This window comes from Neofelis nebulosa, chromosome 1 (assembly GCF_028018385.1).
Source record: "Neofelis nebulosa isolate mNeoNeb1 chromosome 1, mNeoNeb1.pri, whole genome shotgun sequence".
Lineage (NCBI taxonomy): Eukaryota > Metazoa > Chordata > Mammalia > Carnivora > Felidae > Neofelis > Neofelis nebulosa.
The window spans coordinates 131,143,743-131,170,598 of record NC_080782.1 but is presented as its reverse complement, the minus strand read 5'-3'; the positions used below and the strand labels follow the sequence as shown (position 1 = coordinate 131,170,598).

Genomic DNA, 26,856 nt, shown 5'->3' with positions numbered 1-26,856 from the left:
TCCCTGGAGGACAGTGATACAGAGTGAAGAAAGTACCAGCACTGGGGGCCTCAAGGGAAGGGCCACCCACAATTCCATGCCCCTGAAATACATCACTCCCCTGCATTGGTGCAGCTACTATCCCACCACCCTAAGCTGCTCCTTTTCTAGGAAGCCTGGGGAAACAAAAATCCTTGCAAAGGAGGGGAAGAGGCTGTGCAGCCAGGGAGACGGCCTGGAAGAAGAGGGGAGCTGGAGAAGGAGTGTCCTGGGCAGGCAAAGATGCCTAGAAGGACAAGAGGCCACCTTGCTTCTAGAGTCAAGTCAGGGCCGCCCACTTCTTCCAGACAGACTTCCTAGCCTCTCAGAACGAGGCTGGGTACCTTCCTGTTCTCACTCACAGGCAGCGCCTGCTGTCATCCTGGGTCTGTGTCCCTGGCCAGGCCGAAGGCCGAAGGCTGCCCATCAATGCTTGCTGTTCAGAGCCCTCCTGGCACGGAGGAACAGGGAGGCAGCCTTGCCTGCCAGGACCTTGAGTTTTCTGAGCAAGTCAGGGCCCCATCCCCCATTTGGGCCGGCCCCCACCGCCATCCCTCCTCAGCCTGGGGCGCTGCCCGGTAGAAGGGACTTCAAAGGGCCTGTGCCTGACCTTCCGCGGCCGCGCTGGGTCCGCGGACTTCAGAGCGAGGCCAGGGCAGGATTCCTGACGTCGGGGCTGCCCCAGTCCCGGGGTCTCCGCGAACCCCGCGGGGGTGCTGGGCTATAGGCGCCAGGACTGAGGGGCGGGTCCTCAGAGCCCCCCGAAGTGGGCGGGGCGGGCCGGCCGCGGGGCCAATCCGGGCGCGCGGGGAGCCGGGGCGGGGGCCGGGTGGAGGGGAGTACGGGGGCGGGCGGGCCGGGGGCGGGGCGCGGCGTCCAGGCGGCGGCTGCGGCGGCGGTGGCGGCGGCGGCTCCTCAGTGTCCGGCTCCGGCTCTGGCTGCGGCTCCGGCCCGCGATGCCCCACTCCGTGACCCTGCGCGGCCCTTCACCCTGGGGCTTCCGCCTAGTAGGCGGCCGGGACTTCAGCGCACCCCTCACCATCTCGCGGGTGAGTTTGATGGCCACGGGGCGGCGGGAAGGTCTTCCATCTGAGACCCAGCCCTCGCGGTCCACTCGAGACCCAGATCCCCGACGTCCCTGAAGTTCGAAGGCCAAGGAATGGCCAGGGCGACACACAGGCTCTAGAGGCTTCCAGGCATGGCAGTGTGGGGCCCCAACCGCCCCCCTCTCTCCCGCTGGGCCTGCCTGCCCTGTCCCTTGAAGGATCCCCACCCCCTTGTTCACACACCAGCCTCCCTGCTGGTCTCATTTTGGGGGAGTGACTGCAGGCCAGGGAAGGACCGCAGTCGTGGGCCAGGGGTCTGGACCCATCGACAGAGCCCCAGAAACGCTGCTTAGCCTGAACCCAGTCAGGACTGGGAGCGAAATGACTGAGAGCCCCCTTCTCCTAACAAAGGTCCCTGCCAGCAGAGCTGGGTGACCCCAGGGAGGTCTGGAGTCCTCTCTGGATATGAAAAGAGAAAGAGCCATCCACTTCCTCACTCTAGTTTTGGTCAGACTCTCTTCTATGACCTCAGTTGTCCTATGGGGAAGTGACCAGGAGGAATTCAGGGCTTCCAGGGGAAGGGAAAGGGGAGACTTACTGTGAGGATGTGAGACCCCTGCCCACAAGACAACACAAGGTCAGAGGCCAGAATAGCCTCAGCCCAGTTCCTCAAGGTTCCAGGGCTATGCATTACCCCAGGCTTAGGACAGAGGAGAAAGCGGAGGGGGCACAATCCTGGGCGGTGGCTAATTTGAGGAGGGAAGAGGAGCAGAGGAAGGGATTCAGGCCCTGTCAGAAGGGGTACCCAATCCGGGTGAGACAGGATCCTGGCCCAGCCTTGGGGTCCCTTAGTTTGAAGGGCTAAAAAAGGGGAGTCAGACTCTGCCCTTTGGGGTCCCAGACTAGGGGACAAAAGAGGACAAAACAGAGATCCTGCCATTGAAGGCTCTCAGTCTGGAGGGAAGAGCAGAGGGGCCCTGGGCCCATTTGAGGGCCATCCCTTATCCACACACAGGCTGCTCTGATCTTTGGGGGCCTGTGTCAGGAAAACTGAGAACCACTTTCCCCCACCTTACTGCCACCTCTCTCCGCGGAGGCTGGACTAAGCTGGCTGGGCTTTCAGAGACTTCTTTCCACTTCCTAGGAGGGGGTGGGCACCCGGTGGAGCATAGAATTGTGGAATCCCTTTTCTGGGGGCCAGGGTGATAGGCAGGCCCAGCTGTCCTGGGAGGCTTCCCACATCTGCCCTTACCCCACGGCCACCAGGTTCCTGGGGCTGAGTGAGGTGGGCCTTTAACACATCCTGGAGCCTTTCATCTCCTACTTCCCTGAGGCACACTGCTGTGTGTGTGTGTGTGTGTGTGTGTGCGCGCGCCTCTGTGTCTGTCTCCGTGTGTGTCTTGCTGTGTGTCCGCCAAAGCGGGCTGGTGGGGGTGCTAGGCCAGCCAGCAGGCCAGGCACCCTAGGCGTGAGGCCGCTGACAGGCTCAGTGGCGGCGGCTGACGGCCACAGGCGGCAGGGAGCAGAGACATCTGTTGCCCACGCGGCTGCCTGCCCGCGGAGGAAAGGCCTCCACACGTCACAGTGGCAGCAGCAGCAGCGGCCTTGTTTGGAGCTGACAGGGATGTAGGTCCCTGGCAGGCAGGCAAGTAGCCAGGCTGGGAGAGGGTTTGCCAGGAAGAACCCCCCTTGTCCCCCAAAGTCATGTGGCAGCAGCTCAGACCTAAGGAGCCAGGATGCCTGAGCCTGGGTTTGAGTGGGATCTAGGGAGATCTCCAGGGCTGAGGAAACACAGGCCACAGCTTGCCCAACAGGTACCTCAAGGGCAGGTCTATAGATACTGATGATGTGTGGGAGTGTCCTTACGAAGGGGGCTGAAGATCCAACTCCTTCCATGCTTCCAGGGCCTCCTCCCACCTACCTCCCTGTGGGGACAGCCACACTCAGACAGGGTGGAGGCTGGGTGCCTGGCAGAGCTGGGGCCTTGCAACCTCAGCTCACAAAGCTTCAAGGAGCCCCCAGGAACACTGCCCAAGGCTTCTTCTTCTGTGAACTATAGTGGTTGCTGGTCTTGGCTGGGCATCCATAGCATTCCAGGCCCCACCCTAATGGGTGTTGGTACCAGCTCCCCAGCAACCAGAGCCTGGAGTGAGCACCACCATGTGCCCAACCTATTGTGGGGACTTTCTGCCTTGATTCTTTCAGGTAGCCCTCACAAGAGCCCTTATAAGTAAGGACTCCCTCCGGCCTCACATTATAGATGGGGACACTAAGGCTCAGAGGAGCTAAGGTAGTGAGTGTATCCAGAGGAGCAGAGTAGGGCCAGGAGTCCAGACCTGTCTGGAACTTGCTGTGACTGGACGGGACAGTATGGCACTGGACTCTGTGACTCCCAGCCCATCACAGCATCTAGGCTGGGCAGAGTAGAGCAGGGGCTGGAAATGTAGCTACTACAGGTGAGGGGGTTGGTTCATGCCCCAGTCTCCCAGCTGACGTCACTGTTCCCCTCTCCCTTCCTTCTATTTTTTTAAACTGTTTGTTTGTTTTGAAAGAGAGAGAGAGAGAGGTACAGAGAGAGAGGGGAACAGAGGATCCAAAGCAAACTCTGTGCTGACAGCAGAGAGCCTGATGCAGAGCTTAAACTCATGAACCATGAGATCATGACCTGAGCCAAACTCGGGCATTTAACTGACTAAGCCACCCAGACACCCCCACATCTATTTATCCTGCACTCAGCAGTCAGAGGGATAGGCCTGAATTAATCTGTGTCCTATGACTTCCCTGCTTAGAACCCTCCATAGTTCCAGACCACCCAGGAGAAATGCCAGTTTCTCACCTGGGCCTACAAGGCCAGCAGTTCTGGTCCCTGCTTCTTCTCTGACTTCTCTTCCATTGTCTCCTCACTAATGATGCTCCAACCCCAGGAGCCTACTTTTACTCTCTCTCCCAGACGAGCCGTTATACATGCCAATCTTTCTACCTGTGACACTGTCTCTCCCCTGAAAGAGAAAATCACACAGTGGTTAGTAGATAAGACTTGGAACCAGTTGGCTTAGAATGAAGCCCTAACTCTGCCATTTATCAATTGAGTGTCCTGCACTTCTCTGGACCTCAGTTTCCTCATCTAAGAAATGGGCTTTCCTTGAGGATTAATGAGACAATGCATATAAAGGCAGTTGGGAGAGTCATGGTTTCCTGGCCTCATGCCCTCTCTGACCAGAACTCCCCGAGCTAATGGAGTTGGCTGAGACCCAGCCACCCCTGCTTTCAAGAACTTCCTCCACCCACAGGGGCCTGAATGCACCCCTTGTGCTGGCTGAGTCATCCTGCAGCTAGCCCCCCCCCTGAAGAAGAATACTTCTCTCCAGCATTGGGGACTGGGGCAAGGTGTCCCTTCCCCCAAGCCTCCCTTACTTCATCTGTAGGGATGAGGACAGCCTCTGTCTCACCAGGTGGTTGAAAGTTTGCCATGAACTAGTTATGGGTAAAGCCCAGGCCATGTCATAGAGCATGTATCCATAAAGGATAGGGGCCTGGAGCAGGACCTTGAGTAGAGGGTAGAATGATGCCTAGTGGGTGCTTCCCCAGGAGAACAGGCTTGTATAGGTGCCAGGCCCTGTGAATGAGCATTCATGGTGGTCTATTGGCTGAGGGTGTCATACTCTAGAAAAATATTCCTTGGGGCAAAAATATTTCAGGGCAGGTCAGCTTAGGCACTCCCCGCATCAGGACTCCAGCCAAGAAGCTGCTAGCACCTCAGCTTTGTCCACTCACTGCTGAAAGCTGGATAAGCTGAGCCTAGCTTGGCTTCCAGGAGTGCCCAACCCCAGCAATAAGAACAGGGTCACTGGCAGCTCTCGAGAACTGGGCACCACTGGAGAGGCTGAGTAAGAATGAGGGTGCCTACAGGGTCCCTCACTTGGTGAGCATGTGACTCTTTTTTTTTTAACGTTTATTTCTTTTTGAGAGAGAGAGAGAGAGAACATGAGCGAGGGAAGAGAAGAGAGAAGGAGGGTACAGAGGATCCTAAGTGGGCTCTGCACTGACAGCAGCGAGCCTGATGTGGGGCTCAAACTCACAACCTGTGAGATCATGACCTGAGCCAAAGTCAGACACTCAACCGACCTAGCCACACAGGTGCTCCAGTGAGCATGTGACTCTTAATCTTGGGGTTGTCAGTTCAAGCCCCATGTTGGGCATAGAGATTCATTAAAAATTTTTAAATAAATTTAAAAAAATGAGGGTGGCTAAAGTCTATTTCCAAAGGCTGTGGTGGAACCAGGGATAGGGCAAAGGGTTCCCTGTTGCCTGAATTCCCCTGGACTCCTTACTCAGGCCTCCCTGTGAGCCTTTCCCCAACCTCATATGGCTCTCATGAGGGGACCAGTATTGTAAGAGTTTCCATATATGGACACCATTTGACTGGAGTCAATAGTGGCACTGGAGTGGCCTGAGTGTCTATCCTGCAGAGGAAGCAGAGGTGAAATTGTGACTCAGGAGTGCAGACTGGCAGCTGGAAGTAGATGGCCTTGAACTTGACTAGAAAGGTGGTGACACAGACCCAGAATGAGGCACTTAGGGGAGCAAAATGGTAAAGGGGGTGCACAGAGTACTGTGAGAGTCCAGAGAACCAGCTCCCAGAGGAAATGGCCTCTCTGCTAAGACCTGAAGGTGAGAAGGTGTAAGCTGATAATTATGGTTTGAGGTCAAAGGAAAGAGTGTTCCAGGTGGAGAGAACAGCATTTGCAGAAGCATGGAGGTAAGAACTATCTGGAGCTGTAAGTAGCCTGGATATTCAACTGGCCTGGACAGAGTATGGGTAGGTAGAAGTGAATGTGGGAGGTAGGGATGAGAGGAAACAAGTAGGGAGACAAGGTCACTAGGAAGTATCAGGTCAAGGGGCTTCTGTGCAGTCTCTCTGGGTAGGGCACTGTCTACGTAGGGTATTTGTGACACGTCCATGCTTTGTATGTATCTGGGAGCACATGTGTCCCTGTGTGTCCTTTGTATGTCCTTGGGCACATATGCAGGCTACAAGAGTGACATCCTACTGTCCTAGTCCTATATGCCTTCACTTATATGCCCCTCTTTTATGCACTCACACCCCACCAGTCCTTCAGGTGCTAGAATTGGGAGTGTTTAGAGCAGAGGCTGCAGCCAGACCACATGGGAACTTAACCAGTGTCTTGACTTGCCTACCCACAGGTCATGTTGGCAGGAGGGCCACATAGCCCAGGTTCTGAGGTTGGAAGGGTTCTAGAGCAGAGACTGCAGCAAGGCCACACAATGACCAATTCCCAGTGATCTGGCTTGTCCACCTACAGGTCCATGCTGGAAGCAAGGCTGCATTGGCCGCCCTGTGCCCTGGAGACCTGATCCAGGCCATCAATGGTGAGAGCACAGAGCTCATGACACACCTGGAGGCGCAGAACCGCATCAAGGGCTGCCATGACCATCTCACGCTCTCCGTGAGCAGGTATGCTCAGGGCAGGCTGGGCCAGGATGATGGGGGGGATTTAAGGGGAGGGTAAGTTAAAAATGGCCAGTGTCACAGGAGAGCTGAACCTCACACAGTCTCTCTGCCTCAGCTCCATGGCACCCTGGTCCTCGGAAGTAGTGCTTTCCTGGGGGCCTGCCAGGCACTGTTTGGAGACGGGAGTGGCTTAAGAAGGGAAGAAGCTCCCTATTAGCTCAGGGATGGAAGTGTATGGAGGGACTTATGGGAAGGAGATAGGCAGCCCAAATCAAGTATGAAATAAGATCTTGGGTGGCTTCTGGGGATGGGGATGATTTCAGTCTTCTCTCCACCCGAGTGATCTGCTTGATGACCATTTCAAAGTGGTTTCTTGTCCAACACCTCATTTAACCTTCAAACCTGCTTGATAAGGTAAAATCTAGTATAGTCTTTGTATTACAGATGAGATAGCTGAATCTCAGAAAGGTTAGAGGGTGTCTAAAGTCACACAGCAAGGGAGTGAGGAAGCAAAGTTTGTCCTCAGGTCTCTCACTCCTAGGAGTGGCTGCTAACCACTCCTACCACCCTGTGGCTACCCTCGGCTGTCCCCACTATGGCCCGTGCCTCTGCCCCAGTTAAATCCGGTATTGTAGACTATGTAATGCCATCCAGCCTACATGAAGGGAGGATTGGGGATCACCAAGCCCCATCTGTACCCTATAAATGGTCTAGGATGCAAAGTCCACCTGGGGTGTTCACAGCCTTACTCAGGCCCTAGGTCTTTGTTCAGCTCTAAAGGCAGTTGGCCAGGTCCTGGCTGAGTGGGATCTCCCTGCCCTCTGTCTTGCTTGGATTCAGAGAAGTCAGACATAACTGTTCAGCTCTGCCACGTTCACTGCTAACAGGGACTTTCCATGACCCCCTGTGGATGTGTGTCGGCAAAACCTCCCCAAACCACAACACGGCTAACTATGCCTTAGCGCTGGTAGGGCTGAGAGCCATTAAACATGTTAGGAAGGCTTCTGAGATAGTATCCATTTGTGTCTGGGTCCAGGTTGGGGTCAGGACCCCTGACTGTGCTCTTGGAGCTGATTGCAAGTCCAAGGCCTTGTATGCTCCACCTGGTCCAAAGTAAGGAGCCCCTGGCCTGAAAGTTCAGCAGAGCTGGTTCTCATCCAGACTCTTTGGGGTCTTAAGTACACCAGATGACCTTTGTGAACCTGGGTTTCTTTCTCCCTAAAGAAGGACCACATTCATCACCCTCTCCCAGACTGAGGTACAGTCTGGCTGGGGAAAACATCAGCACTGCTCTGCCCACGAGTAGCCTCTGTGGTCGCCCCACTTGGCTGGTTTCCTGGGCCCTGACTCACCTCCGGCCTTGATTTTACATGGCTAAACAAGGGAAGCCCTGGTAGTAGTGGGGTGAGGGAGGCAGCAGAGGCTTATAGGGGGCCTGAGTCAGGAGGTTCCCAGAGGGAATGATGTCAGGGGAGGGCAGCAGGGTGGGGGCAGGGTGGAGGTCCCCCTTTCTTCCTTCCTTCCTTCCTTTCATCCCTGCTCATTTGTTCCAAGCCAAGCATGTGTGGAGCCAGGGGCCCCCTGATCTGTTCTACCTTGCCTCCAAATGCTGCCTGGCCATGGAGCAGGTGAGAGCACATTCTCTACTATCACAGATCTGGGTTCAAACCCCAGCTCTGCACTTGAGAACTGTGTGGTCCTCCAGCAAGTGATTTAATCTTAACTCACTTAATCTTAAAGCTCTCCGCTTCCTTAACTCCAAAATGGGACCGTCTTGTGATTTGGGGATTGAATGCTTATGACACACCGGGTCTGCTCAGGGTGAAAATCTGGGGTCCTGTCCTCCAGCTCCCATCTCCACTTCTCACACATGCAGAGTCTGGGCGATCACAAAGGCCACCACGACCCTTTGGGTCAGAATTTCTTTTCCTGGGCACCATCTCAACTGTAAGCTTCTGAACCTGCTCTGTAGCCTGTTTGCTATGCCAGGACCTATGCCCCAAAGACCCCCTCAATGTGGGTTCTGTGGAGGATCCACCAAGTCAGCTAGCTGGAAGGAGCTATTCTGTGCCCCTACCCCCCAGAGCTCTGCCCAGACCACCTATCCTCTTGTGTACAGAGGGCTCTAATCCTCCACAGACTTCTCCACAGGATGCAAAGTGAAAGAAAGGCTCAGTTTTCCTGCTATGCTTATTTTGTCTAGAACTCAGAACCAGTTATCCCAACAATCCAAGCTAACTCACACTTCCTGGACATGTTCTGTAGGCCCAGACCTTCCTGGCATCAGTTCCAACCCTGGGCTTCTGGTGGGGTCTGTGTTGCCCATTATGTATGTTACAAGATGCATTTGCATGGCCCACACTTGGGCTATCATTTGCTTAGAGATGGTAGATGGTGCCACCTGTCCAGCTGGACATGAAGGCCTGGGAATGGAGATTGAATAAGCTCTTCATTCTGATATGATGCCTTGGGCCACATTCTTGGCTCTGGGTACTTTGTGCACTCTGACCTTCGGACCTCAGGCTTGAAAATCTCTTCTGGGCAGAACCTCAGGGAAGTATAGGCCATATAGCCACATGAAATGTCCTAGATTCATCCCAGAAGAGCTCTGAGTGGGTGGAGGCCATAGGTAGAGCTGTGGTTAGGGCAGTCACTTGGGAGCCAGGCTGAGAGGGCTGGGGCCAGATGCCAGTGGGGATGGTGTTGCCCCGGGGCAGCAGAGCTTTGGTTCCACAGGGCTGCAAAAGGCTGTGGGGGAGAAAGGCTAGTCTGCAGGGGATTAAGGAATGGGCAAAGGTGAGGAAATATAGAGTAAGTGTGGTCTACAGGTGTAGACAGTTAAAATCCTTCACTGGGTGGGGGACAGAGAGAGAGAGTTGAGTTGCTGGCCCAGTGGTGACACCTTGGAAGGCACCCAGATGCCTTTTGAGGTGAGAGGGGACATTATTGGTGTAACCTGCCTCATTTCACACCCACCTGTCAGTCTGGGGTCCAGGCACCCTCCTGAGCTGCCTCCTCACAGGGCTACTGAGTGGCAGGACTGGGCCCAAGGCCCATAGCTTCTCAGCCTTGCCTGCCCCGCCTGCCCTGCTTATGGCAGGTTTATGATGTTTTTCTCCCTCCTGAGTGGTGTTTGGCTTTTGGTTTCTATGGTGAAGCAGGAATTTCCTAATGGCCTGTTTCCCATCTGGGCTGGGCAGACACTGGTGATGACTCTGCCTGCAGCAGGAGGGGAGGCGCACCCCTCAAAGCCTTTATTTCACCTCCCCCAGAGCCCATGGATGCCTGACCTCCAGGCCAGGCCAGAGGGTCTGGATGGAAGAGGATAAGTAAATGGGCTCCTAGCTGATCAATGTGTGAGGCCTGGCTCGCCCTGCTATGAGCTCGCCCTCTTTATGCTGAGGCCACAGAGAGGGTGAAAAAAGTGGGGAAGCTGCAGGGCTTCTGTTGCATCCTCCCTGGGAATGAGACCAGAAAGGCATGGAGCAGCTGGTGGGGAAAGAACACACAGCCCCACCCTAGGTGGGTGGCTGACCTGGAGCTCTATCTCCTGCCGTAATGGCCACCATTCTGGTGCAGGGGCAAGTGCTGCAGTGGTGTCCTTTGCCGTGCCCGATGCCAGGCCTGGTCCTGGGGGGCTCTGGGTCCAGAGCACAGCCCCTCGTGGACCTGGTCCCAGTCATATTAGGCACACTAAGCAAACATATCTGACCATTCTAATTTCTGCCACAGGCCTGAAGGCAGGAGCTGGCCCAGTACCCCAGAAGACAAGGCTCAGGCACAGAGGATCCACATTGACCCTGAGGCCCAGGTATGTACGGACACCACCTGGCCTGGCCTGGTTCAGAGCGAGCCCAGGGCAGAGGGGCCAGGCCTGGTCTATGGGTTAAACTGCACTAGATGTCTTCACCATGGCTTTCATATGCCCAGGCCAGAGACTGAAGCAGCAGACTTCTCTAGGCCATGTCTGTACCCCATCCTGTGCTCCCCAGGTGATGGGCATCTGCTGGGGGCTCTGTCTATACTCTAGGCAGTCCTAGATTCTGAGACAAAGGGACCTCTAATGGGCAGGAACGGGGCCAGGCCTTGGCTCAAGCCTACTACTCACCCAGCTGGGCTTCACTCTGGTGCCTAGTGATGCCAGACCAAGAGGAAGTCACCAGGCTTGGGGCCGGGGTGGAGGGAAACATTGAGCCGTGGAGTGACTTCAGACTATTTAGGTTCTCTTCTGTCCCATCTTAGCCTTGGATGCCTGGCTAGAGCCAAACTCAGGCCTGAAGACTGACTTTAGAATATAAGGCACTTCCTTGCCCTATCTAAGACTACAGTTTTCCCCTGGCCGGCCTGTGATTGCACCTAGCAGACCTCAGTCTGCTCAGTCACCTCTCTGCGTATGATAGGACTCTTAGCTATGATACTGTCCTCAAGTGGAGGAGGGGGGCAAGGAGAAGCTGCTCTAGGGCTTGTTTTGCCATGGGCTTGAGGGGTAGCCAAGTGGACAGGGCTGAGGTATCCAGAGCCAGCTCAACATCTCTGGGCCACAGAGTTTGGACCAGGTGGAACAGGACTAGTCTTTGATGGTGCCAGAGCTGTGGGACTCAGCATCTGGGGCTACGGCCTCCTGGGCCTGCTTATTCTACTTTCTCGCCACAGAGGCTTCACTATATAGAAGGAAGGATCCGCTATGGCCTCTCCCTCACCATGTATCCCAGTCCTCATCTTGCTCTGATATTTGTTCCCTACCTTGCTTTTGCTGGAATCTCTGAGGCCAGATGCTTACTACATTCCAGGGAGTGCCCATTCTGAAAATGGAGAGGCATTTATCAATTCTCGGATGGCAGAAGCCAGGGCCAAAGGAGTCCAAAGTAGGCACATTAGTCACCCAAGGGTTCAGAGAGGGCTTCCTGGAGGAGGGGGTATCCAAGCCAAGACCTGAAAGACTAGGAAGAATAAGTCCGGCAAAGGGGCATGGAGAAAGGAGGTGTATGAGGAAGCACAAAGGCCCAGAAGTGAGATTGTGCATCATAGGTTCAGAAAAAAGAAAGCTCCTAGGTGGGAGTGCAGAGGCAAGGGATGAGGTGATAAAGCAGAACCACAGAGACTCTCTCGGTTTCCTTTCTCCAGGACCTCAGCTGTTCCTGCAGAGATTCATGGCCACACTTGTGTGTCCGAAGCTTGCCCTGGTAGTCCCTTGGACCTCAGGGGAGGTGCCAGGGGAAGGCAGGGGTTGACAAATTGACCAGACTTGACATGGACCGGGGGAAGGCAGCAGCACAGTGTAGGCCCCTGGCACATATGTGAGGCCCAGCTCTCACATGTGAGTGCAGGATGGATAGAACAAGAGGGTCTGAATTTTGGAATTTGAAGCTCAGCTCTGTTCAGTCCTTCAGGAGAGGCTCAGGGCAGGTGGGCTTGGGGGCCAAAGAGCAGCTGCCCTGCCCCCACACTTTCCCTTTCTGACCTCCTTGAGGACTAGGCTGCCAGTGGCTCAGGCTGGAGTCAAAGGAATTTTCTACAAGCAACGGGGCTGCCCCTCAGCTGCTGCCCGCCCCTTGTACTTAAAAGTCATGAGCTCCGTGGGTGGCAACAGAAACACCCCCATCCAGCCCCCACAGGGCTATGTCCTCAGGAACACAGACACAGGGCTCATTGTCCCCAAAGTGCTCCCATCCTCCGCCTGCAGTGGGGAGCGGGTGGTCCCAGCTAGAGCCATCAGAGGAGGAGAAAACCACAATTGGCCCTGAGACCAGCACAAGGTACCCTGGCACGCACCCCCGAGTGCAAATAGGTCATGTAGGTCATGCAGGGTTATAGGAGAGAGACTGTTCTTCCTTCATACCTTACATGGGAACACAGGAGGCATGTGGTCCAGCCCAGGGCTGAGAAAGGATTATGATAACGGAAGCTTTCCCAGAGAGGATGCCATTTAAGCTGAGAACCTGGTGATGGGTTAAGGCAAGCCAGCCAGAGCAGGCAGCCCTATCACACCAGCCTGTTCTTCCCAGACCAGCAGAGAGCTGGAGTTTGGCCTCTAGGAAGTTCTACCTGCTCATCTGGATTCAGTACCCACTTCCATCCAAGCTGAGTGTCCCAGATTCTGACCACACTCATGTGGGAGCTGATGAGAAAGCAGGCAGTTACTCCCAATCTGCTGATTATCCCGCTGAGGCTTCAAGAACCAAATCAACAGCTGACGGATACTCAGAGAGAAGGAGCACATGGTACCAAGTGCACCAGCGCAGAGAGGGGGGAAACCAGGAATAGGAAGAGGAGCTCAGGAATGCCCACGATAGCCCTTTGTTCAACAAGCATTTGCTGTGTGCCAGGCAGTATGTGAAGTGCTTTGTATGCAACTGTCTCATTTTATCCCAAGGAATTTATGATATAGATACCATTACATTCCCCATTTCACAGATGAAGAAATAGATTCAGAGAGATGATAGAGCTGGGACTCAAACAAAGACTGAGGTCACCACTCAGTGTATCCTAACCACTGAGTTCATACCTAGAGAGGCGGCTGCATGGGAGGCCATGGGAGGGGCAGTGGCTCTGATGATCCTGCATGGACTCCCACACCCTGCTGGGTGAGTGAGGGCCTCCTTCCTCCAAGACCTTCTGACTCCCCTTCCTGTTGAAGCCTCCTCCATACCAGGCTCAGCCCTGCCCCCACAGCCCATGGCCCATCTGGTCCCCATTATAGGCCAGGCCAGCCTTGCCTGCCTGTCTGCCCTTCAGACACATGTGCAAAAGTGCTCAGGTTTCTCAGGGGCTTTTGTTCGGCCCAGTGGGGACAAGGGCTTTCCTACTGCTGTTTGCCTCATTGATGGGGGCCCACCTAGGCAGAGAGACCCTCCCCTTTGACTGTTGGGGTGGGGGAAATGGGGTTACCACGCCCACTCAGTGACTGGTCCACCCATTCCCCAGGCTCCCGCCCAGGTCAGAGGCTGCAGAAAAAGCAGGGGCAGTCCAGATAAAGCTCTGCAGCCTCCACTGTGCCCCAGTGCTGGAGTCTGCCTGGCATGGGCTCTTTCCCCCTAGAACAAACATCTAGTCTCTCCATCCCCACTGGAGAGCAGAGGAGAAATTTACATGTCATCTCCCAGGCTGAGGCTGAGACCCACCTTCATAGCCTGGACTCTTGTTCCTTATCCTAAAGTCAGACTGCTCTGGCCACCAATCTCATCCCAGCCATGGAGGCTACTATAGTCATCTCCAGGGTGACCAGCCCTGGCCCTGAGAATGTGAGACTGTGTATGTGTGATTAGGTGTATGTTGGTGGACTGGCTGGCACTTGTGTGTTGTCTTCGTGCATGTGTTTGCCTGTAAAAGTCCTTGTGAGAGTGTGCATACCTATATGTGCCTGCAAGCTAGGGGCAGATGGCCCTGGACTCTGCAGGGACAAAGATCCCCAGTCCCCATTCAGATCCACACCTATGGAGATACTGCCCTTTTCTCATGAGCTGAGGAGGCATTTTCAAGGCATTCCCTGAAATGTTTCAGCCAAGGGCACCAGGCTGGCCATGGGGTGATGGGGTGGGGATCCTTAAGCCCTGACCCAGCCGCTGCCCCTCATCTACTCTGCCTATAGAAATCCACCCATATTGTGCTAGGAAACATGAAATGGAAGCAAAGGTACAGACCTAAAGGGGGCTGACCTCACAATGACACCCTTGAGCCTCAGTCTGCTCCCACTCCCACTGTGTGCTTTGGGCACACAATGATTGATGACTCTTCCTGGCTGCAGGACAGGAGTTTGTTTTTCATGTTCACGACTATGGGCCCATACAGTACCCAGCACAGTTCTGGCAGGTAAGAAGGCTTGGCACCAGAACCATCTCTGCAAGGAAGCCACACACTTCGCTCCAGTCACACTGGCCTTAAAAGGCTTCTTGGAATGGTCCTGCTCCAACACTATCCCTTACGGGCACTGGTGGTGAGAACCACCACACAGTTCATGTGCCAAGGTTGAATCTAAAGGCACTCAGATTTTTGTGTCTGCCTTTCCATGGTCATTTCTCACTTCTGCTGGGGTTGAACCAGTCCCAAGTTTCAGTCCTTCCCTGTCCAGGCACCACAGCCCAGAGATGCCAGAGCCAGGGTAACCAGCCAACATCTAGGAAGGCCTGGCATAACAGGGTAAGGGTGGGATGTGTACGTAATGGCCAGAGACCCTACCCCAGAGGGTTTTTCAATGCTTAGGCCCCTCTCTCTTGTAGGATGGCAGTCCGGCGACCAGCAGGCGGCCCTCAGCCACTGGGATTGGGCTAGAAGATGGCAGGCCAGGCCTGGGACCTCCTTATGGGCAGCCATCTCACCTCCCATTGCATCACAATGGCAGCAACAGTGAGGCTACCTTAATGACTCAAATGAGCACCCTGCATGTGTCTCCACTTCACAGGTAGTACAGAGAGATGGCCTTTGAAGCCACACCCAGATCCCATCTTAATCCCTGATCCCTCAAATCTCATCTTGACCCCTGACACTTGATCTCTGGGTCTCAGCTGGTTTCACTCTGATCCATGAAACCTCACCAGACCCCTGAGCTGGCAGAGGGGAAGGTTGGTACCACAACCCTGTCCCTTGGTGCATCTTTTTCACGCAGCACTGACCCAGCCAGAGGCCTCCCACGGAGCCGAGACTGCGGAGTGGACCTGGGCTCCGAGGTGTACAGGATGCTTCGGGAGCCGGCTGAGCCCTTGACTGCAGAGCCCAAGCAGTCAGGCTCCTTCCGCTACTTGCAGGGCATGCTAGAGGCTGGGGAGGGCGGTAAGACTCCTGCCAACTTGCCCCACCTGCCTTCCCACTCCCTCAGTTGCCTTGAATTGCTCCGCCCCCTCTCTTTGCGTCCCCATGCCCTGCCTCCCAGCCATCTGCCCCTGCCTTGTCTCCTCCCAGCGTTCCCACACCCCTCAATGCAACTGTGAGTGCTGATTCTCACTCCACCCTTGTCGCAGTCCCTGGTCCCATGCCCTCCAAACCTCGTCCCCAGTCGCAGTGCTGGTGGTCCCTGAAGCAGGGCCCAACCCACACCGCGTAGAACTGAAGTTATTCCCTTTTCTCACCTCTGCACCTGGCTCATGCCACTTGCGCTCCCGCTTTCAGGGGAGCGGCCCGGGCCTGGCGGCCCCCGCAACCTCAAGCCCACCGCCAGCAAGCTGGGCACTCCGCTGAGTGGCCTGCAAGGACTGCCCGAGTGCACACGCTGTGGCCATGGCATCGTGTGAGTACACACCCCTGCTTTCCCCACCCTGACCCGGGTACTCCCTTGGCCCCGTCCGAGGCCTTGAGGCCCCGGATGGGAGCACTCATGAATGCTTCAATCAGTCGCCGGAAGCAGCCCTCTCCCCCCATCTCCCCATCAGGGGCACCATCGTCAAGGCTCGGGACAAGCTTTACCACCCGGAGTGCTTCATGTGCAGCGACTGCGGCCTGAACCTTAAGCAGCGCGGTTACTTCTTTCTGGACGACCGGCTCTACTGTGAGAGCCACGCCAAGGCTCGCGTCAAGCCGCCAGAGGGCTACGATGTGGTGGCGGTATACCCCAATGCCAAGGTGGAACTCGTCTGAGCTGCTCCCGGAACTTCCAGTCTCTGCTTCTGCTTTTAATGCCCCCACTCGGCCCGTGTAAATATGTTTGCCCCCTGCCTCTCTAATAAACTCCCTCAGCTTGGCCTTGAACATGTCCGTGCCCTGGCCTGCCTCCCTCTAGCACAGGCCATGACTCCCTAGTGCTGCCTCTATGTCCTAGGCACTGGGTGCATTGGTGAGCAAGACAGGTGCTGTGCTGTCTTCAAGGAGGCCACAGCCTAGATGGCTGGCAGACATAAATCACAAGGGGCAGTTATATTAGTAGGGAGGTGCGATCTGGGGTGCTATGACTGATGTCACACCAAGGGGTCTGATCTGGGTGGAGTCAGAGAAGGTGTCAACTGAGGACTATATAGAGAGGAATCGTGTATGCAGAGGTATGGGACAAGTAAGCACAGAGAGGAAGGGTCTCTGGCCACCAGCAGAGAGAGGGCAGCCCCTAGCAGCTGCAGGTGGGATTGCTGAAGGGTCGGGGGGGGGGGGGGGGGGGTAGAAATCCCTGGGACTGCTGATGGCAGTACCTGCCCCCTGACCTTCCGCGTTCTCGGCGTTCTCATGTGTCTCTCCCTCCCCCTGCCCACTATTCTTTCCTCGACCCCTTTTTCTTTCCCCTTCACCTCTCCCCCCACCAGGGGGCGCGCCTAGAGAGTGTTGGGGGAGGGCCTGTGAGAGGAGAGGGACTGGGGAGGGGGGGGCGAGGAGGCGGAGAAGGAGAGAGAGAGAAAGGAGGAGGGCCTAGGACCCCACCCTTCACGCAGCTCCAATCTCCAAAGCCCAGGGTAAACACAACCCCTTCTCCAGACCTGGCGGTTGATTACCGGGTGGTGGGGCGACCTGGAGCCTTTAATGGATCGGTAGCTTATGCCGGTACAGACTGGCGCTTTTTAAAAAATATAAATGATATCAGAGTTGGTGAGTTGTGGCCATTCACAGGCAACAAACTGCCCTGGACTCCAGGTCACACGGATCTGCGCTCTCCACAGCTTGCTCCCGGCCGGAAGCAGCCTCATTTGCTGAGTCCCCGTTTACTTAGCTAGCCCTCAGTAATGTACCTTTGTGCTATTTTCAATTTTGTACTGTCACAAAAACCACAAAAGATTTATCGTTTCCCCCTCTTACTATCAGCACATGACAGTGCCCGTTAACTCACGCCCTTGCTATCACAGGATAGTATCTCTCTCTCTTTTCATTTTTTGCCAACCCGATGAGTAAAATGCGATACGTGATTGCTTTAATTTGAATTCCTCTGATTACCGGTGATGCACATTCATTCGACAAATACTTCTGTTTGCTGTTGGGCGCTGAGTGAACAGCTGGGAACAGAATGGTCTTCTCCCTCCAAGACTTCTTCTCCTGTGAATTGCCCTAAACCCTTTACTCATTTTTCCGAGACTCATTTACTTCTTGTTGATAGGACCTTTTTCATACTTTTGCAGGGGTCTTTGTCACTTGACTTTATTCCACTATCACGTTGACTTAATTACTACTGTTGAAGAGTGTAATATGCCAATCTCTCCTTGTTCCTGGTTTTTACAAACATGTCAAGGCTGTTCTTGTACATTTCTAATTGTCGAGGTTTAGACTCAGGATGCCAGACTTGGAAAAACAAACTGTTTTGAACTGTGACCCTGACTCTCCAGACTCATTTGGCAAGAACTGGTGTAAAAGGTAGAGTCCTGTCCTGAAAGATACTGTAATCCGTGTTTACCCTGCATTTATTCAGGCATGGTGTACATAATCTCGTAAATTTTTATTTCTGCTTACTTCTTGTAGACATTGTGTTCCTGCTTTAATTTGTTCTCCTCCCGCCGCCTCCTCCCCATCCTGAGGGAACACAGGCCAGGACAGCGGACAGGTGCCCCCTGAGAAGTGAGGGGAAAAGAGACAGGGCTGGAGTCCAGAGTCCTGGTCCTGCGGACGATCCCGGGTTCCGCCTCGCCCGCGTCTTCTGCTCCGCGAGGGGTCAACACTGAGCTCGCAGCCAGGCCGGGTCTGGAGCAGAGGGTGGGGGCCGAAGGGCCGCACGCAGGAGCTCACTCGTAGGCTACATGGGAGTAGGGTGGGGCTGGTGGAGACTGCCGCTTTCCTCCCCACCCCGCCCTCCTGCAGACAAGGTCCCCGTCCCACCCTCTCATAGGCGGGAGCCGAAGGGATGACGGGCAGCCAGGGAAGCCATTCGGCAGCCAGGGAAGCCATTTGGCAGCCAGGGAAGCCATTCGGAGCAGGAGCCGGCGGAAAAATACCAATCCCCCACCCCTAGGCCAGGCTCAAACCCTGGAGACTCAGGTCCCCGCTCCCACCCGCCTCTGTGCCTCCAGCAGCCACTTCGGCTAGCCTTAGTCCTGGGACGCGCAGTCACCCCCAAACCCCATAGGACTACCAGCTCACACTGAGAAGCCCTTGAGCCGCGGTGGCATCTTCTGCTCCCCCAAGACCAACATCTCCACCCTGCAGGGCTTGCAGCCATGACAGCAGCCTTTTTGCCTGGGAAGGCATCCTGGAGAGAGGTTGCGGGGACAGGAGCTAAGAGGTGTGTTGCCCAGAGCTGCGAGGGTTCTTTATCCTCTCCCAGTTTCAGGGCCCAGTCGCCCAACTACCTTCTGTGCCCAGGGGCCCTGACTGAGTCCATCATGGTGGGACAGGGTCCCTGCAAGGACAAGATTTCTGTGACCCAGGATCCCAGTTCTGAAATAAGGCAGCAGATGCCTTCTCAGGAGGAAACACAGATCCAGGACCCCCAACTCAGAGTGCCCCAGCCCACCTGGCCCAGATGGAGTGCTCATTATTGACCCCAAACCTGCACCCCTCTCAGGTCCTTACCCCAGAGGCCTTCAAACCAGAGATGTGGATATCATCTTCTATATCCTAACCCCAACCATCCCATCCTACCCATCACTGTGTCTGGCATTCTGCCTCCTAACCGTTTCTGGGGCCTATTTCAGGGCAGCTGGAACATTCTCTCACTCCCTTGTCTCATGGACGCCTTCATGGCCCTAGAGCCCTCAGGATAGAATCCCTGGTGTATCAATTGTAGGCTTAGCATTTAAAGCCTCTCTGACCAGGGACACCTGAGTGGCTCAGTCAGTTAAGCCTCTGACTTTGGCTCAGGTCATGATCTCAGGGTCCACAAGTTGGAACCCCGTGTTGGGTTCTGTGCTGACAGCTCAGAGCCTGGAGCCTGCTTTGGATTCTGTGTCTCCCTCTCTCTTTGTCCCTCCCCCACTCATGCTCTGTCACTTTCTCTCTCAAAAATAAACATTAAGAGAAATTAAAAAAAATAATAAGCCTCTCTGACCTATGTTGCTGGCTGCTTGGTCTCACTTCCTCCGCTACACCAGACAGTCCACCATTCTCCAATCTGTTCTGCCTTTTCATACCTCTCAGATCTTACCTCAGACTCAAAATGCCTTTATTCTTTCTTCTCCATCCAGCAAACTACTACTCACTCTTCAAGGCCCAACTCCACTGTCCCCTCTCTTAGAGCAAAGCTTTGGCTCATCCATCCCCCCCACCCAGAGTCAGTAATTTGCATCCACATGTCCTCCACCCCACCCTGTCCATTCCTGCTCCATGCTTCTGGCATGACCTATTATCTCCTTTGTCAGAGCCTGCCCCAGACCTAATCCGTTTTGCCTAGACCCCAAGCCAGGTACAAAGAGGTGCAGGAACCCTCGGGCCAACACCCTGCTCCCCACCCACTACACACACATACACACATGCACACACACATTGTGGCCTCCCTGCTTCCTACCACCTTCCTCCTCACCTTGCTGTCCTGGCTTCTGCTGGCATTCTTCCTAAACCTTCAAGGGGAGGTAAGTCCTGGATCCCTTCTATATCCTCCACAGCCTCCCTCTGGCATTCTCAGCCTCAACTCACTCATTCAAGCAATTATTTACTAGGAATCTACTATGTCCCAGGCATTGTGCTTCATATATGGAAAACATTCTGAACAAATATAAAGTAAGTACAGATTATAAGCACTGCCACAAAGGAAATAAATCAGATATTACAGTAGAGAATTAGCTATCCCTTTGTATATGGAATTTAGAAAGATCTCACAGAGATGACATTTGAGCAGAGACCTGAGGTGATAAGGGAGCATCTGTGCGGGTGTCCAGGGAAACTGCACTGCAGGCAGAGAGGGAAGGAAATACAAAGGTGCTATGTGGGGCGGGGGAGGAGATGCGTGCTTGCCATGTTCTAAGAACAGTGAAGAAATGGGGTGCCTGGGTGGCTCAGTTGGTTAAGCATTTGACTTGGGCTCAGGTCATGATCTCACACTCTGTGAGTTCAAGCCCCATGTTGGACTCTGTGCTGACACCTCAGAGCCTGGAGCCAGCTTAAGATTCTGTGTCTCCCTCTCTCTCTGCCCCTCTCCTGCTCATGCTCTCTTTCAAAAATAAATAAACATTAAAAAAAATTTTTTTAAATATGGCTAGGAGTAGTAGATGATATCAGAGAGATGAGGGGTAAGAAAGCTGACCATGTTGACCCTGTAAGCCACAGGAAGGACTTTGACTTTTATGCTGAGATGAGAAGCCAGAGGAGTGGCATGACCTGGACTTTTATGTTTTAACCAGAATCACTCTGGTTGCTCTGTGGAGAATAGACTGTAAGGGGCAAAGGTGGAAGCAGAGAGACCAGTTAGTAGGCATGACTGCATTCATCCCTAACTAATCCCTAACTAACCCGTTTCCCTCTGCCTCCACAGTTCTGGCCAGCGCCCAGGCCCCCACCATCTCTTGTCTGGGTGCTACAATAGCCTCCTGCCTGGCCTTGCTATCTTCTCTCTGGCCCCTCAATCTTTCCTGTGCAGAACAGCAAAGGGAGCTATTTAAAATGCAAATCTGATCATGTCACTCCTGTCTATTAAAACTTCCATAGCTCCCCATTGCTCTTAGGACAAAGTCTAAAGTCTCAATCCCAGCCCACAGGGCCACATAAGCTGTGGCCCCTGCTGATCCCTGCTGACAGCTCCGCCTCATGCCCTAACTGCAGTCATGCTGACCTGTAAATGTTAGGTCGTGAAGCTCTCCTCCAGACAACTGCAGCCTTCCTTGACCCTCCAAGGAGCTTGAAATGAAAATGGAGTCCCTCTCTCTAGTTCTCTGTGTAACAAGCTTTGTTTGCCTCACCTTCATCCTTGAGATCCAAGGAAAGGACTAAGGGCAGGAGAAACCCACATGCTGCTTCACGCCAGCCCTCCCTCTGGGCCAAGGATCCAGGCCTTCCAGAGGGCACAAGAGCCTGGCCCTGAGCTCACAGCTGATGAACAACTGAGTTGGGGGACGTTGTGACCTGCGCTGTGATGACCAGATGACTAGGCTGTGGGCCCAGAGTCCCTCTGCCCACCTGGGACGTGACCTGCCCCCTCCTCAGCCTTGGGGTCTCCCTGCCCAGCTTACCTGCATGCTGGCTCCATTTCAGACTACTCGTTTTAACCCAGGGTAACACTCTTGCCATTGGGCCCCAGGCCAGACCCTGACTTGCTCCTCACAAGTCTGAATAATTTCCTGATTTATCATTTTCCCACATACTCTTCAGTATTTTTCCACACAATATTCCTCAGCCCCTCTGAATGGAGTTGGAAGTCTGACAAGGATTGAGGGTAATAAAGGGGTCTCTCTAACAAGCAAGGACTATCCTCCTGTGCCCCCTTTACCACAAGTGGGAAACTCTATTTGAGTCCCCACAGAAATCAAATTTCTTCTTTGCTTCTATCTAACATATGATTTGCAACCATTTGTGGTTGAAGGCAGAGGCTCAAAATCCCAGGAAAGGCTGCCAGAGGTCTCACCTGTTCCCATAGGGTCTGGGGTCAGCCTGAGCCACTTGGGCTCAGAAACCTGACTGACCAGCCCTGTGAGGGGGTCTGTCTCCCCAGTCAGCCACGGTTATTCAAGTTCTGAGGCTGAATCACTGCACCACACACCAGCTTCCTCACAGACAAAAAGCAGCCGTAGAAGGACACTCAGCTGCTTTCCAGGGCATGTTTGGCCTAAGGGCATGTTTTCATGGGAAGCCAGAGCACAGCCACAGACTTAGAGAAAGGGATTCAGATTGTATAATAACTATAACAAAAGCTGATGTGTCCCAGGCCTTCATCCCAGAGTCCTTAGTGAACTGATATTACTCTTCTTTAATCCTCACATCAACCAGAAAGGAAGTATAGTTATTATGCTCATTTTATGGATGAGTGCAGAAATGTTGAGAAACTTGCCAGTCTCACGTACTAGTGACCTAATCTTGATGGCAAGGGCACTCAGGGTAACCACAAGTACTCATCTTCCCTGGAGAGCACTGCCTGCCCTACCAATGTTCTGGTGACTCCCACCAGGTCACTTCCGAAGGGTGTTAATCTGTCCATCTACTACCCCCACATCAGAAATCTTCCCTGTCTCCTCTCCCTCCCTGATGCCCATATCCGGCTGGTCATCAAAACCTGCCCTTGCCACCTGAAAAGCTCCAGAATCCATCTTTCTTGGCCACTAGCACCACCACCCTCTTGGATGCCTACAACATTCTCCCTGATGTCTCTGCTTCCACCTTAGCTCCCTTCCTTGCATTCTCAATTTGGCCACCAGAGGGAACTTTCTAAAACACCGACCTCATTAGGGTTTGTTCTGACTCTCCTTGGCCTCAGAATTAAAACTAACACCAAGTAACAATTAGGAACTTTTAGGGGCACCTGGGTGGCTAAGTTGGTTAAGCGGCTGACTCTTGATCTCAGCTTAGGTCATGATCTCATGGCATGTGAGATCGAGCCTCACATCATGCTCTGTGCAGACAGCAGGAAACCCGCTTGGGATTCTCTCTTTCTCTCCCTCTCTCTGCCCCTCCCCTGCTCAAGCAAGTTCTCTCTCTCTCCCTTTCTCTCAAAATAAATTTAAAAAGTTCAAAAAAAAGTTTTTACAGTTTAGCATGTTCTAGCCACTGCCAACCTTTCCAACCTCATCCCTCTGCCTTCTTCCACCACTGGTTTAGTGCTCACATGGGCAAGGGTCTGAGCTGGTTCAGACTGTTTTGGTGCCAGGAAGTGGCCCAAGACACACATTTGTTGACTGCAGGCCCTCTTAAACAGAACCAGCAGAAGCAGGAGTTCATTCTATTAATGAGGCAGCCGGGGCCCACCTTTCTCATGCTCCTGAGCAGCATCCCACGAGGAGCAGCACAGGCTGCATCCTCCCCAGTCATCTCCGACTAGGATGACCAAACACAGCACCTCCTCCTTCAGCTTCAGATCCTCCAGGCCCACTGCTCACTGCAGGCACTGAAGCAGCAGCTAGCTTTTCTGAGGTGGCCCGATCTCACTTCTCATGTGGTGCTCCTGGACTTCTCTGACACTGAGGTGTGGAACACACACAGAAACCTGCCCAACACTCATGCATGTGCAATCTGGAAGTGTGGGGGATTCAGCAGGCGAAGGGGCACCCCTGAGCCAAGAAGGGATCAAAACCTATGGATAAATGTTGCCTACTTCTGAACCTGAGAAAGACATTTCTGAGACACGTTCCTCCAGTTTCCCACAACCGTAAACACCCCTATGCTGTACACTTGTAGTTGCATTTCTTCCCTCTGTCACCCTCTGCAGTCCTTTACTCCTGTTCTCGTAGATCCATTCCCAAATAGAAGGCAGACATGCAAGGGAGGGATTCTACAACTGGAACATTCACCTATCAAACAGGGTTAAGGAGTCACTTAACTATTAGTGAGTAGGCTGGTAATAATCCCCGGCATGGAATGCAAAACTCCTATCCATGGTAGATTAGAATGACATACAAGTAGAAAATGAAACATTTGGCTTGTATCAGTGTTTTTTAACCAGAAGCAGTTTTACCCGACAACCCCCTCCCCGCCCCACCCCACTCCCCACCCCCTCCCCAGGGCACTGTCTAGAGATATTTTGTCATCACAACTAAAGGGCAGTGTTACTGACATCCAGTAGGTAGAGGCCAGAGATGCTGCTACACACCCTAAAATGCACAGGACAGCCCCCCCACAACAAACAAGAATTATCTCCCAAAACCTCAATAGTGCCAAGGTTGAGAAACCCCAATTATGGCACACAGAATGCATGAGGACAATGGTGATTATAAGGATCAAAGAGTTGACTAGCTTTTGCTAAGTGCTTTAGAAGCCTTGAAAAAAGAAAATGATAGGCCCAAGTCAGGCAACTATAAACTCAAAGCACACTGTGTAAGCCAGGAAGTCTCCATGGCAGTTCCTAAAGAGACCCTCATCTCCTGCAGCCACAGGGAAGATTGTGCTGGAAATCAAAACCGGGATTAAACTGATTTAATTGTAAGAGTAGGACAGCCACATCAAAAGGCTGCCTTTACAGTTTAGATGGATCTCCTGTGACAAAGTGATGGCCCTGATAGAAAATGCATAGGACCCTGGAACACAGAATAGAGACATTTGGGTAAATTAATGTGAGAATTTTGAATTCCTAGATTTCCCTAAATCTTCAAGGTCAACAGCAGCAGCTCTCTTCCCCTTGCTATAGGAGAGTAGCTTTCCTATCTGGGAATCCTGCCAAGACTCCTCCTGAGGCAAGTAGCTCCAAAGATGATGCTTATCCTCCTCAAGATCCTCCCCTGCCCACCCCCCACCCCCCAACTGCCTCCAGACCAACAACCAAGGTGAAGTCTCAGCACAGCCTAGGTGGGAGAGTATGATCCCTGATCCACAAGGAAACGGCATACACACTGAAAAAAAAAAAACAAAACAAGACCTGTGTTTGGGTGGAAACAGGGGTAACATGTGGGACTTTATTGACCTAGGAGCACTCTCTCATTATTCTGGGTTTAACATCCAAGCAAGGATGAAGAAAAACACCTTCATTTCCTTTGTCAAAGATGGCTCTTTGACACTTGGACACAATTATGGCCTACAGAAATAAGGTAGAGAAGCCAGAATTTTCTTGACACTCTATGAAAGGAGTCAGAAGGCTGAGGGGAGTGAGCATATATTTATCATGCAAGACCAGAGAACCTATCATCAGACTGCATTCCCAAGGCAAGTAGAGCGGGCGACTCCCTTCTCTAAGGCAATACACAATGCACAAGTGAGGACCCCTAGTGTCAGTGAGGATAAGCTTCTAGAACAGCAGAGGCTGAATAGTGACACAATCAACAGGGGCAGGGTGGAGGTCATTACAAGACCAAAGTAGCAATCAGCATGCTTTGGCCTATAGCTATGTGGTGATGGCTAATTGACCATGGTGTTCCTAGGACTTAAATAAATGGGAAGATGACCAGGTGTTCCTTGTGTAACAATCTCACCTCCAAAATCAAGAGCTAGTGAGCAGAAGGCTGACAGTGGTGCCACAATGGAAAATAGTTTTTTCTCATAAATTTCCCAGATATAGGCCAGTTCACAGACTCCAAGCCTATTGATTGAAAACAAGTCCAAGTCTCCTTAAGGAAAAACCCACCTATACTACCAAAAGTATATATGAAAATTATTTCTCCAATCTCTTCCCACAAAGGATCTGTGGCTATCTTAGTCCACTCAGGCTGCCATAGCAAAATACCACAGACTTGGAGGCCTAAACGACAGAAATTTATTTCTCACAGTTCTGAAGTCTGGAAACTCCAAGATCAAGGTGCTGATGGATTCAGTTCCTCATGAGAGTCTTCCTGACTTGTAGATGGCCACCTTCTTGTGAGCTCTCCAGTGTTTCTTTCTTATAAGGTCACTGATCCCATCATAAGGGCCCCACCCTCATGATCTCATCTAAACATAATTAGTTCCCAAAGGCTCATTTCCAAATATGATTGAGGATTAGAGCTTCCACATATGAATTTGGGGGAGACATAGTTCAGTCCATAGCAGTGATCTTTTACCAGATCAACTCTGGCCTGGAGAAAGGGAAAGTCCTAGACCTTTCAAAGGATTCAAGAGTATGAGCTAGCATTGATGCCAAGGGTTGGGAAACACCATCATGGTCCCCCAGTTAGATTGGAGGCTCATGAAAGCCAGGTGGTAAACAGAGTTCTCATTCAAACAGGTCTAATAGATGTAAAGATCCATAGTGTAGTGGTCCCTAAGTGCATAACTGGGATAGCTATGCTGAGCAGCTGGCAAGACCCTAATACTTATTCCCTGCCCTAATAACTAAGAGCCATTAGGGTATGTAGGGACAACTAGAAGCCTCTAACGTGCCCACATTTTTGATAAATTTATTAAATCAGAAGTAATACCACATCCTGGGAGACGCTGCAAGGATTAGCACCAACACCAAAGATTTTCTTTTCAAAATCCCTCAGTAAGAGTATCAAAAGCTATTTGCTTTTCTGTGGGATGAATAGCAGTACATATTCACTTTCTTGCCCCTGAACTATGTCAATTCTCATGCTCTCTGTCACAATATAGTACTTAGTGACTTTGATTATATTGATATTCCCTAAAACATCATGATAGTCCATAATTGATCACATAATGCTAATATGACCTAATGAGCAAGAATAATCAAGTACTCTAGATGTCCTAGTAATACACATGCATGCCAGAATTTGAGAAATAAAAAGTATGAAGATTCAGGGCCTTCCACACTGGTAACATTTTTCTCTTACCCTTTTGTTCTGCAATGAGTTAAATGTACATAAAAATAAACAAACTAGAAAATAAACCCGTAGATCCAACATCATGGCCAATTCTATTTCATCTATATCCTCATTTGCTTCTTCTATCCCATAGTATTTTGAAGCAAATTGGTAAAATTAT

General features: G+C 52.7%; 1 protein-coding gene and 1 long non-coding RNA gene across 5 annotated transcripts in view; one reads left to right on the top strand and one right to left on the bottom strand.

Moving 5' to 3' along the window:
- LOC131516185 (uncharacterized) overlaps positions 1-26,856 on the bottom strand; it is a 36,123-nt gene that overhangs the window by 7,453 nt on the left and 1,814 nt on the right. Inside the window, exons 1-2 of one of the 3 annotated variants that reach the window (XR_009263931.1) lie at positions 9,514-9,784; positions 3,901-4,063 (exon numbers count right to left, since the gene is read on the bottom strand). This is a non-coding gene — a long non-coding RNA (uncharacterized LOC131516185). Of the gene's footprint in view, positions 1-3,900; positions 4,064-9,513; positions 9,785-26,856 lie in introns of those variants that run through there. The other 2 variants (XR_009263929.1, XR_009263930.1) reach the window with 2 other exon arrangements.
- Positions 880-16,215, top strand: PDLIM4 (PDZ and LIM domain 4). 2 transcript variants are annotated; one of them, XM_058736853.1, is made up of 7 exons: positions 884-1,067; positions 6,389-6,540; positions 10,270-10,348; positions 14,754-14,935; positions 15,140-15,303; positions 15,640-15,757; positions 15,900-16,215. In XM_058736853.1, the coding sequence occupies exons 1-7, from the start codon at positions 975-977 to the stop codon at positions 16,102-16,104; spliced, it is 993 nt and encodes a 330-aa protein (XP_058592836.1). In that variant the 5' UTR covers positions 884-974; the 3' UTR covers positions 16,105-16,215. The 2 variants fall into 2 exon arrangements, with proteins under 2 accessions (XP_058592843.1, XP_058592836.1); XM_058736860.1 differs by lacking the exon at positions 15,640-15,757 and having other exon boundaries at positions 880-1,067; positions 15,900-16,096.

Excerpts from the sequence above, each read along its gene's own strand:
- PDLIM4 (XM_058736853.1), top strand. The coding sequence starts at position 975 with ATGCCCCACTCCGTGACCCTGCGCGGCCCTTCACCCTGGGGCTTCCGC. Across the intron at positions 15,304-15,639 it reads GCTAGAGGCTGGGGAGGGCG|GGGAGCGGCCCGGGCCTGGC; the intron begins GTAAGACTCCTG and ends TCCCGCTTTCAG. Across the intron at positions 15,758-15,899 it reads CGCTGTGGCCATGGCATCGT|GGGCACCATCGTCAAGGCTC; the intron begins GTGAGTACACAC and ends TCTCCCCATCAG.